Source organism: Phacochoerus africanus, chromosome X, assembly GCF_016906955.1.
Source record: "Phacochoerus africanus isolate WHEZ1 chromosome X, ROS_Pafr_v1, whole genome shotgun sequence".
NCBI lineage: Eukaryota > Metazoa > Chordata > Mammalia > Artiodactyla > Suidae > Phacochoerus > Phacochoerus africanus.
Genome location: NC_062560.1, coordinates 110,828,865 through 110,844,203, shown reverse-complemented (window position 1 = coordinate 110,844,203; position 15,339 = coordinate 110,828,865). Strand labels below are relative to the sequence as shown.

The following is a 15,339-nucleotide window of genomic DNA, read 5'->3' as shown; positions in this document are numbered from 1 at the left end:
AGGCTCGGATCTGGCGTTGCTGTGCCTGTGGTGCAGGCCAGCAGCGGCAGCTCCAGTTCCATCCCTAGCCTGGGTGGGATATCCACAGATATAGCCATAAAAAGACAAAAATAATAAAATAAAATCTTTGAAAAAAAAAAAAGAACTTTATCCTTCCGCCTGCATCAGCTCTCTAGCACAATGTATCTATCTGGCCTGTAGTCCCCATCCTCCAGGTGATTCTGCCCACTGGTGACACCATGTGAGAGAATGAATTAATCCTGAAGAAGTGATACAAACAAGGAGCATTTCAAGTGGCATAGAAGGCTGCTAGGAAGTGTGCCTTGGCACCAGTATATCTTTCGAGTAGGGTGAGCTGCCTCTTCTATGCATTACAATTAAAAGTGTTTTCATGCCACAGGAGTGGCCCTAGAAAAGGCAAAAAGACAAAAAAAGAAAAAACAATGTTTTCTTGGGAGAAAGCAAAACGTGAAGGCATGTGATAATCTATACAAATTTTATTTTAATATCGCTTTGTACAGAAACGAGCAGGTGTCAGTGTTATGCAGGCATGGAAAAAAAGGAAAAGGGGGAAAAAAAACCTCCAGTGATAATTGACCTTGTATTTACACCATTTGGTTTCAACAGGGACAGGAAGTTTTACTGTTGGCTTCCTGTGGGAACTCCAGTTTCTGCACCTTCCCCTGCTGCCTCTCAGCATCACGATAGAGCAGGGATTTCTGAGCCTTCAATCGGCAAGCCAGGCACATGAAAATTGACTCCACGTTCTGGCTCTCCTTGGGGTCCTTGGCCGATGTCTCAAACAAGAGCATGTTGTGGGCATCGGCAAATTTCAGGGCTAAGTTGGAGGGCACCTGGATCTGTTCCCTCAAGTCACACTTGTTGCCCACAAGCACTTTCGGGACGAGTGGGGGCACAGCATGCCCATTGCATTCCTGGATCCACATTTTGAGGTTGGTGAAAGAGGTCATCTTGGTGACGTCATAGACGAAGACCACGGCGTGCACGTTGCGGTAGTAATGCTCCACCATGCTTTTGCGGAAGCGCTCCTGGCCCGCGGTGTCCCACACTTGAACCTGGAAGATATACAGACCCGAATCTGGAGTTAGAAAAGGAAACAAGAACGGGTAGGAGAAAACATGCTTGTGTGGCATTATAAAAATCAGGTCGGAGTTCCCGTCGTGGTTCAGTGGTTAATGAATCCAACTAGGAACATGAGGTTGCGGGTTCGGTCCCTGCCCTTGCTCAGTGGGTTAAGGATCCAGCGTGGCCGTGAGCTGTGGTGTAGGTTGCAGACGCGGCTCGGATCCCGTGTTGCTGTGGCTCTGGCGTAGGCCGGTGGCTGCAGCTCTGATTCGACCCCTAGCCTGGGAACCTACATATGCCGCGGGAGCGGCCCAAGAAATGGCAAAAAGACAAAAAATAAAAATTAAAATTAAAAAAAAAATAAAAACCAGGTGACAAGCCCTGACACAGGAAGTGGTTCTTTGACAAATTGGCAGAAGGGACTTATCAAAGCATAGAGAGAAGTTTCTTTCAGGGCTTATTAAGCCTTTCTTAGGATTTTTAGTTGAAAATCTTCTTACTTTAATTTTTAAAAATGGCATTCCCATTGTGGCTGAGTGGTTAACAAACCCGACTAGTATCCACGAGGACGCAGGTTCAATCCCTGGCCTTGCTCAGTAGGCTAAGGATCCAGGGTTGCCGTGAGCAGTGGTGTAGGTCGCAGATGTGGCTCAGTTCTCGAGCTGCTGTGGCTGTGGTGTAGGCCGGTGGCTACAGCTCCGACTGGACCCCTAGCCTCGGACCCTCCATATGCTGTGAGTGTGGCCCTAAAAAGACCAAAAAAAAATTTGCATTGGGGTATAGTTGTATTACAACTTCCAATGTTGTATTAATGTCTGCTCTACAGCAAAGTGATTCACTCATGCATATAAGTTATACTTTCTCATATTCTTTTCCATTACAGTTTATCCCAGGACCGCCCTGTGCTGTACAGTAGAACCTTGTTGCTTATCCATCCTATATATAGTAATTTGATTCTGCTCATTCCAAACTCCCAATCCTTCCCTCCCCTTCCCTCTCTCTCCCTGGGCAACCCCAAGTCTTAGTTGAAAACCCTAAGTTGAAAATCTTAAGGTGTTCAGTTGAAAAACTCGAATGTAAATAGGTCGACCTTCCTGGACAGCAAATTGGCAATATTATCAAAAACCTGAAAAATGTACCAAACTCCTAAAGCCTATAATCCCACTTCCAGAAAGCTATACAAAAGAAATAGCAGATAAGATAAATCAGCACTCTGGATGTTATATGCAGCACGATGGCCCCAGTTACCACTGCTATATGTTATATATGAACGTTGTTAAGAGAATAAATGCTAAGAATTCTCATTAGAAGGAAAAAAAATTTGTTTGCTTTTTCTTTTTATTGTATCTGTATAAGATGATGGATGTTCACTAAACTTACTGTGGCCATCATTTCATGGTGTATGTAACTCAAACCATTATGCTGTACCCCTTAACCTTACACGGTGCTTTATGTCCATTACATCTCAAAACTGAGGGGGAAAGCAAAAAAAAAAAAAAAAAAGAGGAAGAAAGAGATATGTGCTCCAAATTCTCTACAAAGATCTTGATCACTTTTGAAAAAACAGGAAACAACCTAAAAGTTCAGTAGGAGAGGAACAGCTAAAACATTTGTATATATTTATACAATGGGCTATTATGCAGCCATTAAAAATCACCGTTTCAAAGAACAAATGATGGAGGATATGCTCACAAAATGTAACTAAGTGAAAAAAGCAGGATAGAAAATTTTTCATATGCTATGGTCCCAATTAAAAAATAAACATAGGAATTCCTGTTGTGGTGCAGCAGAAATGAATCCAACTAGGAACCAGGAGGTTGTAGGTTCGATCTCTGGCCTCGCTCAGTGGGCTAAGGATCCAGCGTTTGCGGTGATCTGCGGTGTAGGTCAAAGATGCGACTTGGATCCTGCGTTGCTGTGGCTGTGGTGTAGGTCTGATTCAACCCCTAGCCTGGGAATCTCCATATGCCACAGGTGTGGCTCTAAAAAGCAGAAAAATAAATAAATAAATAAATAAATAAATAAATAAATAAACAAACAAACAAACAAACATAGATACATGAATAGGAAAGACTGAAAGTGTATACACCAGAACACTAATGGTTATTTATGAACTGTGGGACTTTAAGTGATATTTATTTTCTTCTTTTTTTTTTTTGGTATTTTCCAAATTTTCTACTGCAAGCATACATCATTTCCTTTGGGTTTTTTGCATGACTTTTTAAAGAAAACAAAATTAGTGTTAAAAATCTCACCTTGCTGCTCAACTTATTTTAAGTTCACTTCTTTGTTACGTAAAAGGTAATTTAGCTCACTGGATTATGCTTCTGCATCTCAGCTTTGGGGATAAAGGCCCATCAGTTACACAGGCAAAGATACAACTCCCAGGGGCTATTCTAATCTACACACATTCAGCCCCATCTATTTCCCTTTACGCATCCAAAGTCTTGGACAAGAGAAACGCTCAAAGCAATGGTCCCAAGGCCCTGCACAATTCTCAGTTATGAAAGGGAATGTGATTATGGTCACTAATTGACTACTGCGGTTCTTAAAACGAAGGATAGCCTTTATTTGAAGTTAGCGGTCAGTACGTATAATCTAGTAAACATAATTAAATCTCTTTGCTGAGTGAAGATTTTCCAGGGCCCCAGAGTCATCGCTCTGAACAGCAACTTTCATTATCCAGGCTTCCCTCCAGCTCCTCTATGGAGATGGCCGCCCTGTTCCTTTGGCGCATCCTTGGCACTCATCCCCTTCCCCTTCCTCTATTTAGATTTGCATGTCTCTTGGTCAGGCTCCCCTCTCCTCCCTCCTGGACTACAGCAAAGTCTTTTGGATTCTCCATGTCTCCGACTCAGTGCCCCATGCATTTCTGCCTTCAAGCTAGCCTCCCTAAGTCCTGAGCATCTTCCTCCGCTTCAGCCAGTGCGCCTAGCCCTGTACTGAATGTGGCATCAAAATAGAAACATCTGTCTGCCATAATTGGACCCCACCCGCAACCCGGTTTCCACCAGCTCCACCGGGTTCATTCCCTCCTCTGGACCTGTGGTCCTGCGAGTCCACCTTCCCCTACAGAATTCGTTGCCCCCCTCCCCCACCCCGGTTGCTCTCTCCAAACCTCACCCACTCTTCAAGGCTCAGCTCAGACTCCGTCTTCCTGACACCTTCCCCACCTTGGCTTCAGTTCTCCTTCCTCGGGAGTTTCCATCACACTTGGAGTCTGTACCACACCACTAAGAATATCTTTCTTTGCTCTCTGGTCGTTTCACCAGGGTTCTCGGCATCCCTCCAGCTAGACTGCAAGCAGTCTTTTGCTGCAGCAGATCACTCCTCATCGTCATTATCAAAAAGCAGCATTGGCCTGTGCCACCAAAACTACAATCAGTCTGGCACCCTAGGTATCTGCCAAGGCGATCGCAGAGACAACGTTTGACTTGGGTGACCCAGAAAAGCCTAAGCCCTCAAAGGCCGACTTGCTCCAGCAAGCAGAGACAGAAGAGATTTTCCTTTCTTCCACCGCTCCGGTGTTGCGAGCAGGAAGAAAGAAGAGAGTAGGCCGGGAGAGGAATGGAGGTCAGTGGGAAGAGGGCAGGTATCCCAGGAGAATACCATTACCACCTGGTTTCTGGTTTCCCCACCCCCATCTTCCGCCCGTCGTCGTAAGGCTCGCCTCTGAGTAAGGCTGAATCCCCAGCAGCCCTCAGGCATGTGGCAGATGCTTTAACACCATGAGCTCAGGACTCTAAAAATACCTGCCACTAGCAGGAACACGGGTGGGAGTGTGTGAGGTGTTTGGGGCTGAGTAGGTTGGCTGTTTGGCTTCTCTTTGGCTTCAGAATTGTGTGCTGCCACCCAGGCTGCCAGTGCTGCAGGGACGGCCCTCTCTGCTGGAAACCTCCTTTGCCTTTCCAGCACCTCCCCTCGAGGCTTTTATTTAGAGGCTCAGAATTTGAACGAAACTGTAGGCACTGCTCCCATTCCAGCTCTTTATAAAGCCCACCCCAAATCCTTAGCACGCCTGTCTGTGGTGAGAGGGGAGCCAGGAAGCCGGCTGCCAACAGCAGAAAATCGGAAGAACCGAGCAATCACCGAACAAGGGAGAGCACAGCAGTCAGGGTCGCTCACTTTGTTTGGTGTCCCTGTCCTCAGCATCCTCACAAACCCCAGGCCATCAGACCAGGAAAGCATCCCCGTTTGGCAGCTGGTCCTCCCTTCCTGCGGGCACTGCATCCACACGGTGGCCAGGGGTGGCCTGCCCCTTAGCCACACATACCCCCCACCCCAGGAACCTCTTTTCCCTCTGAGCGCCAGTGAGGTAGAGTGGAGTCAAACCAACTAGGGTGCAAATCTCAGCCCAGTCATGTCCTACTAGTTAGGTGGCCTCAGGCGAGTTACTTCATCTTCAGTGTTCTCCTCTGGAAAGCAAGGATAAACCCAGCAATCCTGTAGAGATGCTGTGACCATAAGCATTCCTTGTAAGTACACGACACAGTGCCCAATACTCTCCCTTCCTCTCCGGGCCGGGACCTTCACCCTCAAGTCTGATCAGACAGCTAATTGAGCGGGCACCGCTGGAACTGCAGAAGCAGGTTTGGAACTGGGAGACCCGGGAACCAGCCCCTCTGCTTCCTAGCTGCGTCAATGACTAGGCAAATGAAATAGTACCCAAGAAAGAGCTTTTGCAGAATATAAAGTGCTCTGCAAATACTAGTCGTTGCCATTGTCTCTGAGGGCAATGGGGGCCCAGGAGTCCGGTCCCGGTAGCGCCACTGCTTGGACCCGCTGGTTCTCCTCCTGGAAAACACAGAGAACTTGGCTTCTTGATGTTGAGACAGAGCCAAGGCAAAGGCAGTCAGTGGGGAGGGGGAAGAGAGAGGAATGCCAGCAGCATGCCATGCGTGGCTGGGGACAGGCCCAAAGTGACGGGGATGCTGGAGGAGAGTTGAGGGGCACTGGGTGGGGAGCTGCCAAAGATAAACCTAGCCTGGTAAACCATTTTCCTGGGGCAACCACCGCCTGAGCAAGCTGAGGCAAGACCCTCAGCCCCTGCACGTGCTCTTAACTGACGCGGGTATTTCTTGTCCCTAGGGAACATAACATATCTGGCATCTTTCTGCAGATGAGGCATGAATGTCCTTTTGTTGGAGGTCGGTGGGGGAGGGCAGAAGTGGAAAAAGGGAGAAAATACATCTGTAACATTTGAAGGATGCCCGAGTGGGTGATGGGAAAAGTTTAAGACAATCTTTCTCCAGCTAGCCGGACTGTCCCATTTGCGTCCAAGATACACCCACGTTCGCACACCAGGCTGACACAGAGAATGGCAAAGGAGGACGGAGACAAAGACAAACACACACAGCAAGAGAGGCAGCAAGGGAGACAGAGAAACACCACTGATGGATAATTAACCATTAAGCTAACTGGCAGAAGATGGAAGCTCAGAAGCCCTAAGGAAGACATGATGTCATTCTGACTGCGGGCAGCTTCCCAGCGAACACTTAGCCTCCAGCCACTCAGTAATGTAACACACGAAGCTGTTTTTCCAAGTGATCAGCAGAGGAAACGGAATCCACAGTCCTGAGCGGCACCTGCCCACAGTACACCTGGTCCGGAGCTCGGGGGCCGGGGGCTGCCCAGCCAGTGAGAGGAAGCCAATCAGACAGAAGGGGGTGCTTCCATGAAAATTTACAAAAACTGGTTCAAAAATTAGAACCGAGCCCCCCACCACTACCTTCCCACCCCCAAACACACTCCTATTCGGCATTTTCCAATGCTTTTAGACCAAGACAGGAGCAACGTGATTTAGCTAAACCTAAACATGATTTAGCTAAACCTAAGGATGACAGATGACAGACACTTAAAGGTCATTAAGAGAAGCCCCACCCTTCCTTAATGGGGGAGGTGCCTCCATCCTTCCCAGAGTGATGTCAGGAAGGACTGCCAGCTTTCCCATAGGATGTCTCACCACATCCCTGTCACAGGTAACTTTGTGGGTTAGATGGACCATGGCGCTGGCCCAGAGTGGGAATTTACATACTCTTCTAAGCCAGGCAGCATGGTGCGTGGAAAGAGCACCAAAAAGGGAATTAGGAGACCTGAGTTGTAGGCTGTGCCCTGTGTGATCTTAGGCTAGTCACTTTCCCTCTCTGAGCCTGTTTCCTCTCTGTAAACCCAGGAAGTCTGATTAGAGATTCTCCAAGGTCGCTTCCATCTCTGAACATACTCTGATTCTCACACCCAAGGTGAGACAGTCAAGGTGCAAAAAGTAAAACCCGGTACTCAGCTCAATGTCCGGGGTGCCGCTGAGGGTGACATCTTGAGGGCTCTTGAGTCCTGGGGCTGTAACCCTGGGCCTTTGGCCGACAAGAGACCCTAAGGCTGGCTGCCCGGCATTCCACCTCCCCCTGTGCTCTTGCGCGCGCGCGTGCGGGCACACACACACACACACACACACACACACACACGAACACCCTCCCCCAGGCCAGATACTGCTCTGCTAGAGGAGAGTGCAGTGAGAAAGAGCATGGGCTCCAGATCTAGACCGAAATCCTGGCCCTGTCACAGGAAACGCAGGACAGCGAGATGGCCAAGTGCCTGGACTCAAGGATCGAAGACTGAAGCTCAGATCCATGTGCTTTGGGGCAAGTTACTTAATCCAACTTGGTCTCTTTATCTATAAAACAGGGATGATAAGAACAGTCCTAATTTCCTAGGGCTGCTGAGAAGATCAAATAAGATAGTGTGTGGAAAAGGGACCCTTTGTTTATTCAATAAATAGAAGTTATTTTATTATTGTCGCTACTTACTCATTGGAGGTTTTTCTTGCTGTTCATGTTAACCAGGAAATAGTGGATTATAAATGTCCATGAGGGGGCCGGCGACACATCAATTGGAGACACCAAATGGGGCTTCAGAGCCCTAGGGATGGCCCTGGTAATTAAGAAAGTAGCCCCAAATATATTAATTCAGTCATTCCCCTGCAGGTGTTGACAGTGTGTGCGACAGTATGGGACACAGTAGAGGCCACACCCTGCTCTTGGACTGACGGAAGAGCTGGCATTTTCCAGCCTGCTGGCCTTCTATTGCTGCCTGTGGTCTCTGGCCACCTCAGCCTGCCACGTGGCAGTCACCTCCTAGCGTGGCTTTGGTACTTGTTCCTTGAGAAACTTCAGGCCCTCCCAAGTGTGGGGCCAGATCTCCTCCTGTGTAGATCACGTGCCAGCTGCCGTGCTCTGCCATCTTCCCAAGGACGTGCTGGTCTGGCCTGCCGCCTTGGGCCCTGAGCTTGCAGCAGCTTAACCAGAAGCAGGGCCCCATCCCACGGCTCCCACACCCCACCCTGAGCTCCCTCAGAATCTGCACCCAGAGGGCTCCTCCGTGAGCAGTTTCACCAGGTTTTGCCCTCTTGGAAATATCATCTTCCACCAAAAAGCCTGTATTAAGCACTTATCTGCATGTGGTGCTGCGCTGAGCTGTTTCTAGTGAGTCACACTGTCAGAGGCTCTGCCCTCTGGGAGAAAGTCCGTGATCTTTGGCAGAGACTGTAAAATCCAGTTTGGCTAAGTACTGGCTGTTTGCAGGGAAGGAATCTTTGCAAAATTTCCCCAAGGCCATTGGGCACGGACCCTCTTCCACTCATTTCCACTTCCCGCTTCCCGGCTTCCTCCTCTCCTCTCCCCCTGCTCTCCTTCTCTAGACTCCCAAACACTTCCTTTCTCCTCCATCTAAATTTCAAGTGGACTTAGTGCCCCTCTCTTAAATCCAGGGGTCTCTGTGCTTTAACGTGACACTTGCTTTTAAACAAGGATAGCATTTAATTTGAAGGGTTTGTGGGTTTTTTTTTTTTTTGAGGGTTTAAGAGTATATTTCTGCTTTAGATTTTAAAAGGCATGTTTCAGGAATTTCAGAGTCTTACGACCTTACATTAAAGAAGGCTTAGCCTAGCAGACATAGACATAAGAGCCCCAGGAAAGGACAGAAACAGATTCCTGCTCTGACGTTAAAACAAGAAGTGTAGCAATTCCCCCTTCCCCAAAAAAGCGAGGGGCGAAAAAGATCACGATTTCAAAGTTGTGCCCTATCTTGCAGACCCTGAGGCTCGGTGGTTTTCCGGAGCGCTCCCTTACCTGTACTGAGCTGCCCATCTTCCTGACACCTGGTTGCCTTGGCCTGGTCTCTGAAGCCATTTTCAAACACGTTCATTTCAATTAGGAAGGAGTCAGGAATCTTGTAGGGTTTAGTGCATTTCATTATTCTCCCCAGTTACTCAGCCCTTCTCTCCACAACACTCAGAAGAGGGACCCTGCAGTCAGGTGGGCTGTTTGCCCAGCGGGAGGGAGGGTTACCTTCACCCGACAGCATCCGACTCTAGGCTCAAGAACAGGCCAGGTGTGGGTCTAGAGGAGTTGGTCTTTAGTGCCCAGTGCCTTCTGAGGTGACTTTCCTGCCCTTAACCCTGCCCCTTTCTGCTTCCCTGACACATGAAGCTGCCCTTGCCATGTCCTCCCTCCTTCCACCCTCTGCACACCAAAATATTCCTGTCCTGTGGAGTTTCTACCCTTTCTGCACCGAAAGTGAGCACAAATGGTCAGACAAGAATATCTGCACTTGGCCCACTTGACAGACTAATGAGAGAAGGGGATCAGACACTCAGAGAAGTTGCTCTGCATTTTTACAAAGGCCTGCTGAAGACAATACCAACAAAATAAGTAATGAGCATGAAGTATCCCAGACAAATAAAGAAGATATCATTTGAGGGGTCCTATTGCAAAGGAACAAGTTTTGTCTATTATGAAGGGCTGACAGGTGACCCTGTCTCAATTTCTTTAAAATGGCTCATGGCTTTGGGCCAGAACCACCCCCGCTCCACTCCTATTCCAAATCAGCCCTAATCTTAACCATAAATTGTAATTTAAAATAAAGCAGCTTTCATTCTCTATGGATTTCCATTTTTCCTCCTCTCTAAGGCCTCGGGGCTCAGCCAAAGTGACTTTTCGCAACCTTTTGGCACCCACGAGGTAGGTACAAGAGACCTCAAGATGTGTAAAGTGCTCTGGGATCCATCCCACAGACCAGGACAGAGATCCCTCATACCACCCTCTGCCCACAGGTGCCGCTGCTCGGGCTCAGGGTCAAGGGTGGGATCAAACAGGCTTTTCCTAACGGGAGCTGTCAGGCAGGGGCAAAGGGCAAGCCTGCAACCACTCCCGCCTGCCCTCAAAAAAAAAAAAAAAAAAAAAACTGGTAAGGTGGTAACTGGGCCACCAAGAGAGGTAAGGGGATGCCTCTCTTGGGCTCAGCAAGTGGCGACACCGCCACACGCTGGACATTTACAACCACTAGAGCAGATGCCTCTGGCGAGGCCCCCTCCCAGATCCCTCCCTTCCCGGACCTGACCGTCTGGATCACCTTGATCTTCTCGCCCTCGATTTCCACCGTCTTCTCCCTGAAGTCCACGCCAATGGTGGCCTCAGTCTTGTCCGGGAAGGTCCCCCCACAGAAGCGGAAGGTCAGACAGGTCTTGCCCACGTTGGAGTCTCCAATCACGATGATTTTGAAGATGCGAATCTGCACGTACTGGTCCAGCGATGAGTCCAGCTCCAGGGACGCCAGGCCAGCGGCTGAGGCGGGCTGTAGGTTCCCATGGCCCAGGATGGGCTGCGCCATCTCCCCTGGACCGGACCGGGGCCCCAACCCCCCTTGAGGGCTCCACACAAAGAAAACGGCCACGTTAGTGCGCTCGAGGCGAGCGAGCTTTGTGCGTGTGTGTGTGTGTGTGTGTGCGTGCGTGTCTGTGAGTGTGTGTCCGCGCGTGTGCGTGCGCCGGCAACGTGTGTGTGTGCGCGCGCGCGTGAAGGGGGTGCCTCTCACCCAACCCCCCCCCCCTTCTCCAGCGCACCCTCCTAGCAGCTCTGAGGCATCGACACAAAAGCCAGGGATGGGAGGAGAGATGGAGGAGAGTGGGCAAGCCTTCTTCTTGCGCCTGTGCCCTCGGACGGGACGCTAGGGCGTGCGATCCTACCGCGCTCCCCAAGCCGCCGCCGCCGCCGCCGCCGCCGCCGCCGCCGCACCTTTGCCTAGACACTCCCCTGCCTGGACCCCAGGGACACACCGGAGGGAGGAAGCCTGAGGAGGAAAGGCTGGGTGGAGAAAGCCGCACACACCACCCCGGGACGGACCTCCTTTCTCCTTGTCCCCATTTATTTTATAGGTTTTGGGCTCCCCGCCCCCACCTTCTCGGAGCGCACGAGGTTGGCTGGCAGAGAGCACAGCTGGGGAGGACAAAGAGAGCTGCACCCTCAGGCATCTCTGGAGCACTTGGGCCTCGGAGCGACACTACTCGGCGGGGGTGGGGTGCCGGGAGGAGACACCTCTTTCACCTCGAAAGCCGTGGGCAGCTGCGCCGCGCCTCGGCGGCCCCCTCCCAAGCCTTGGGATAAAGGGATGCTCTGTCTTATTGAGAAAGCAGGTGCGCTCGCGCGCCCCAAGGAGCTGGGGAGGGAGCTGCCAAGACACGCCGTGGGTTGTGGGGGCCCCGCGCAGCTGAGAGGAGGAAGGCAGGGGCACGGGTGTGCGTGCGTAGGGGGAGTTACGGCTTCTGTCACAGACTTGCCAGATGTAGGGGGGCGCGTGCCAGGCGCCAACCTCCCCTCATCACACCACGAGCACCCATCCTCTGAATGTTCAGGAGAGTGGCTCCCATTGGCTGCCTCAGTCGGTTGTGTCTGGCTGGCCAATGGGGAAGGCCCGCCTCGGGAGAGGGCCATACAGAGGGTAGAAGAAGGGGGGAAGCTAGTGGTGGCAGCTTCGGCAAAAGGGAATTTGTTTCCGGGGGCTAAATGTTACAGGCCCAGGTGGAGGGATCTTGGGACACGGCATAAACCTCACAGTGTCTTGCATTCCCCAGCCCTCCATATAGTCATAAATCCTTCTAGAATGGTGGAGTTTCAAAAGGAATTGGAAACCTCTAGGAGCGTTCACCCCTCTGCACCTGAATGTAGAACAAAGTGGTTGGGTCTAATTTGCCAGAAGCCTAGATTATGCTTGGAAGACGATAAATGAACAGAACTTTCTTACGGCATTAGGGAGCAGCTCCCCAAGGCTTAATGAGCACCACACATCTTGGTCAAGACCAGTATTCCCTCCCCCCAAAGTGACTGCAGGTTCAAAATTTGTTTCTTTGAAATCAACTTTGCCGAGGTACCACTTACATACACAGAATGTGCCCATTTGTGTTTGCTTTTAACAAACATAAACACATATTTCATAGGCTAAGGTAATATTGACACATGCTAACAGCACCAGACATATGAGTTATTTGCTAGTGCCTTCAGGGTCAGGGATTCCGGAAGCACACGTGACTTACCATCTTATTTGTGTGGGGCTGAACTGCAGAAGAGACAAACATGACTAAATCCATTCCCGCTATGAGGAAAACAATCCAGTGCATCAGTGATAGGTCTGTAAGCGACCTGGAATGTGATTGCTCAGCCAAGTTCAAGCTACTGAAAATGGCTGGGCAAAGGAGGGTCTTGTAGTTAATAAGGTTTTCAGTTGAGTTTGCAGATATATTTATAGCTAACTCTTTTAGCATACATGTGGGCCATCTATTTCTAAAGCCCTAGATTATACTATTCAGTACTCAAACCATCTTGAGAAGGATTTAGTCTTAGTTGGCTAACCCATGGTCATGATTATGAATACCAGTTATCACTGTACAGTGTGAATAGCAATCCAAATTGTACAGTATTTTGTTTGGGTTTTTTTTTTTTTTTTGGTTGGTTGATGTCTAGATAGTAGTTTGCTGAATCACTCTCCTCTGTATTTGAAGCTAGTGCTCCCGGTGACCATTATCTACAGAAGAATAGATGTTTTTAAAAAGGTAACTATTAATTAGGCGTATGCACTAGGTAAGAATGGAAAAAGGCTTTGCTAATTCATAGCCATAACTAAAACTAACTTTCGGAGAGATATAAAAAATATTACATCCATGTAAGATGCATTTAGATATATGCTTCAGAAAAAAACTTGCCCCTGAGTCTGAGAGTTCACATCATAGTTGTAAGGTAGAAACACTGATTTCTGAAAATGTGGTATATTTCCACATGCCCTGATAAAAGCTCTGTAGAATGAGATTTGGGAGAACTTTTGCTTATATTTTTAGAGTTAATCAATATGTGTAAATTGCTTTTGCTCCCCCCCAAAATGATATAATTTTTAATTGAGGACAAGAAAATACCTCATTGCATCTATTGCAAAAATGAATGTGCTGTACAATGACTTTTCCTTGTGTTAACTGTTCATCATTAAATGACTTTCTTTCAAATACACCTAGTTGTTTTCATAGGTACTTGAGTGTCATGATTTTGACAGTGTTTTTGAAAGCCTCTTTCATCAACAGATATGATTAATTTTGTATTTAATCAACCCATGTTGATTATCGGCTTTTAGAAAGAGAAATAAATATCAATGTCCATAAAGCCTTTATAATCTGAATTAGAAAGAACTTTTTACCTTACTGTGGAACTGATATTTTCAATATTTATCCCTCCCAAACAGCCGTCAGTTAAAAGTCACGCATTGCCAGAGTTCCCCTGTGGCACCAGTGGGTTAAGGATCCAGCATTGTTACTGCGGTGGCTCAGGTTTGATCCTTGACCCTGAAACTTCCCCATGTCATGGGTGTGGCCAAAAAAAAAAAAAAAAAGTCATGGTATTGTCTGCACTTCTGAACATTGGTCTATTCTTAATGAGTAGGGAATACTGTGTCATTTTTACCCAATAAATACTGTTTCCTGAATTAAACTTCCTCAAACAACACCTTTGTAATTTCATTTTCTATCCTTAATCCACTAAAAATAATAACTTCATCACCTACAAGATTAGGGCTAAATTCTTTTACCAGTTCAAATCTGGCCCTACCATATTCACTTGTCCTTATTTACTTCTTAGTATGTACTCTGTGTCATTGTCCCCTATAAATGTGCTGGGGTTTGTTTGTTTTATACCTCCAAGCTATTTAAACAACATGATGCATCCTGTAAAATACAAATATTAGGTCATGTAATCTTCATAACAACCCTATGAGATTGATAGATGAGGAAACTGAAGCACAAGTGACTTTTCCAAGTGGCAGAGCCAGGATTCAACCTGGGGCAGAAGGGATCCAAAGTCAATGGTGCTTGACCACTGAAAATATTACTTTGGGTCCCAATGAATTCACCATCTGAAATATCATCCCTTCTCCATTGTCTATTTGAATTTTACTACTCATCCTTCAAGATGTAGCTTAAGTAACATTTCTTGTATGAAGTCATTCCTTAGCTTTTCCATCCCATACTTTTCTCTTGTTCTGGCACTACATCAGATATTTAAATGACCAGTGTATGTCATCTTCCCAACCAGACAGTGACCACTTCCTATACTATTCACATCCCCCAGAGCTCCTTTCATAGCACAGTCCAAGTGGCAAGTGCTCAATACTTGTTAACCAAACATGTAACTCAAAACTTTGAAAAAGACATATTTTGCGTACAGTCCAAAGTTTATTTCCAATTTAGCTTACATGTGGTAGGGTCAAAACACCTATCTGCACTCAGCCTCTCACCCTACTCCTCCAACTCTTAAAATCTGCTCAGGATTTCTCTCATATAAAGTCGGTGAAGCACAAACTCTTTTTGCCGGCATCCTGCTCTCAAGCACCGAAGCCGTAACAGCCGACTGCCGCAGCACCCGGTACAGCATCTAGGACACAGAACCGCACAGTATAAAAGTGGTATGGGAAAGAGTGAGCGGAATGTCTACTGGTCCAGGAAACAGGCGCTGGGTAGGAAAGCGCCAGCAATTTGTAAAAGACGGAAGTCCGCTCCGAATCTGGGAAGCCAGGTTCCCCCGCTGGCCCTGTGGAAAGACTGGAAGTGGACTTCAGCAAGAGAATCCGGAAGGTTTATTACCTAGTAATTAGGAACCTAAAACAGAAGACTAAACCGCGGCGCTGAGGCCACGCTTTGTGAGGTACTGTTACCGCAGCAGTACTGGCCACAACCAGGCAAAGCGGCCCCATCAGCCGCTCCTCGGGCAGCTTTCCAAAAGCGCTTAACCACACGTGCTGCCACCAACCTGCGGAAGATAGCTAGCAACTCCGGCTGGGGTCTTTACAAGTGTGAGGGCAGCTAGGCACATGCGCACAGCTTCTCGCCGTGCGGGCCAATCGCAATGCGGCGCTGAGCATCGCGCCTGCGCAGTAGGCCTCCAGGCG

At 48.3% G+C, this 15,339-nt stretch overlaps 1 protein-coding gene across 1 annotated transcript; it reads right to left on the bottom strand.

Annotated features, from left to right (window-relative positions):
* Nucleotides 1-482: 482 nt before the first annotated feature.
* RAB33A (RAB33A, member RAS oncogene family) lies at nucleotides 483-11,528 on the bottom strand. The gene is made up of 2 exons (XM_047764997.1): nucleotides 10,492-11,528; nucleotides 483-1,076 (listed from the first exon to the last, which is right to left on the bottom strand). The coding sequence occupies exons 1-2, from the start codon at nucleotides 10,747-10,749 to the stop codon at nucleotides 621-623; spliced, it is 714 nt and encodes a 237-aa protein (XP_047620953.1). The 5' UTR covers nucleotides 10,750-11,528; the 3' UTR covers nucleotides 483-620.
* Nucleotides 11,529-15,339: the final 3,811 nt, after the last annotated feature.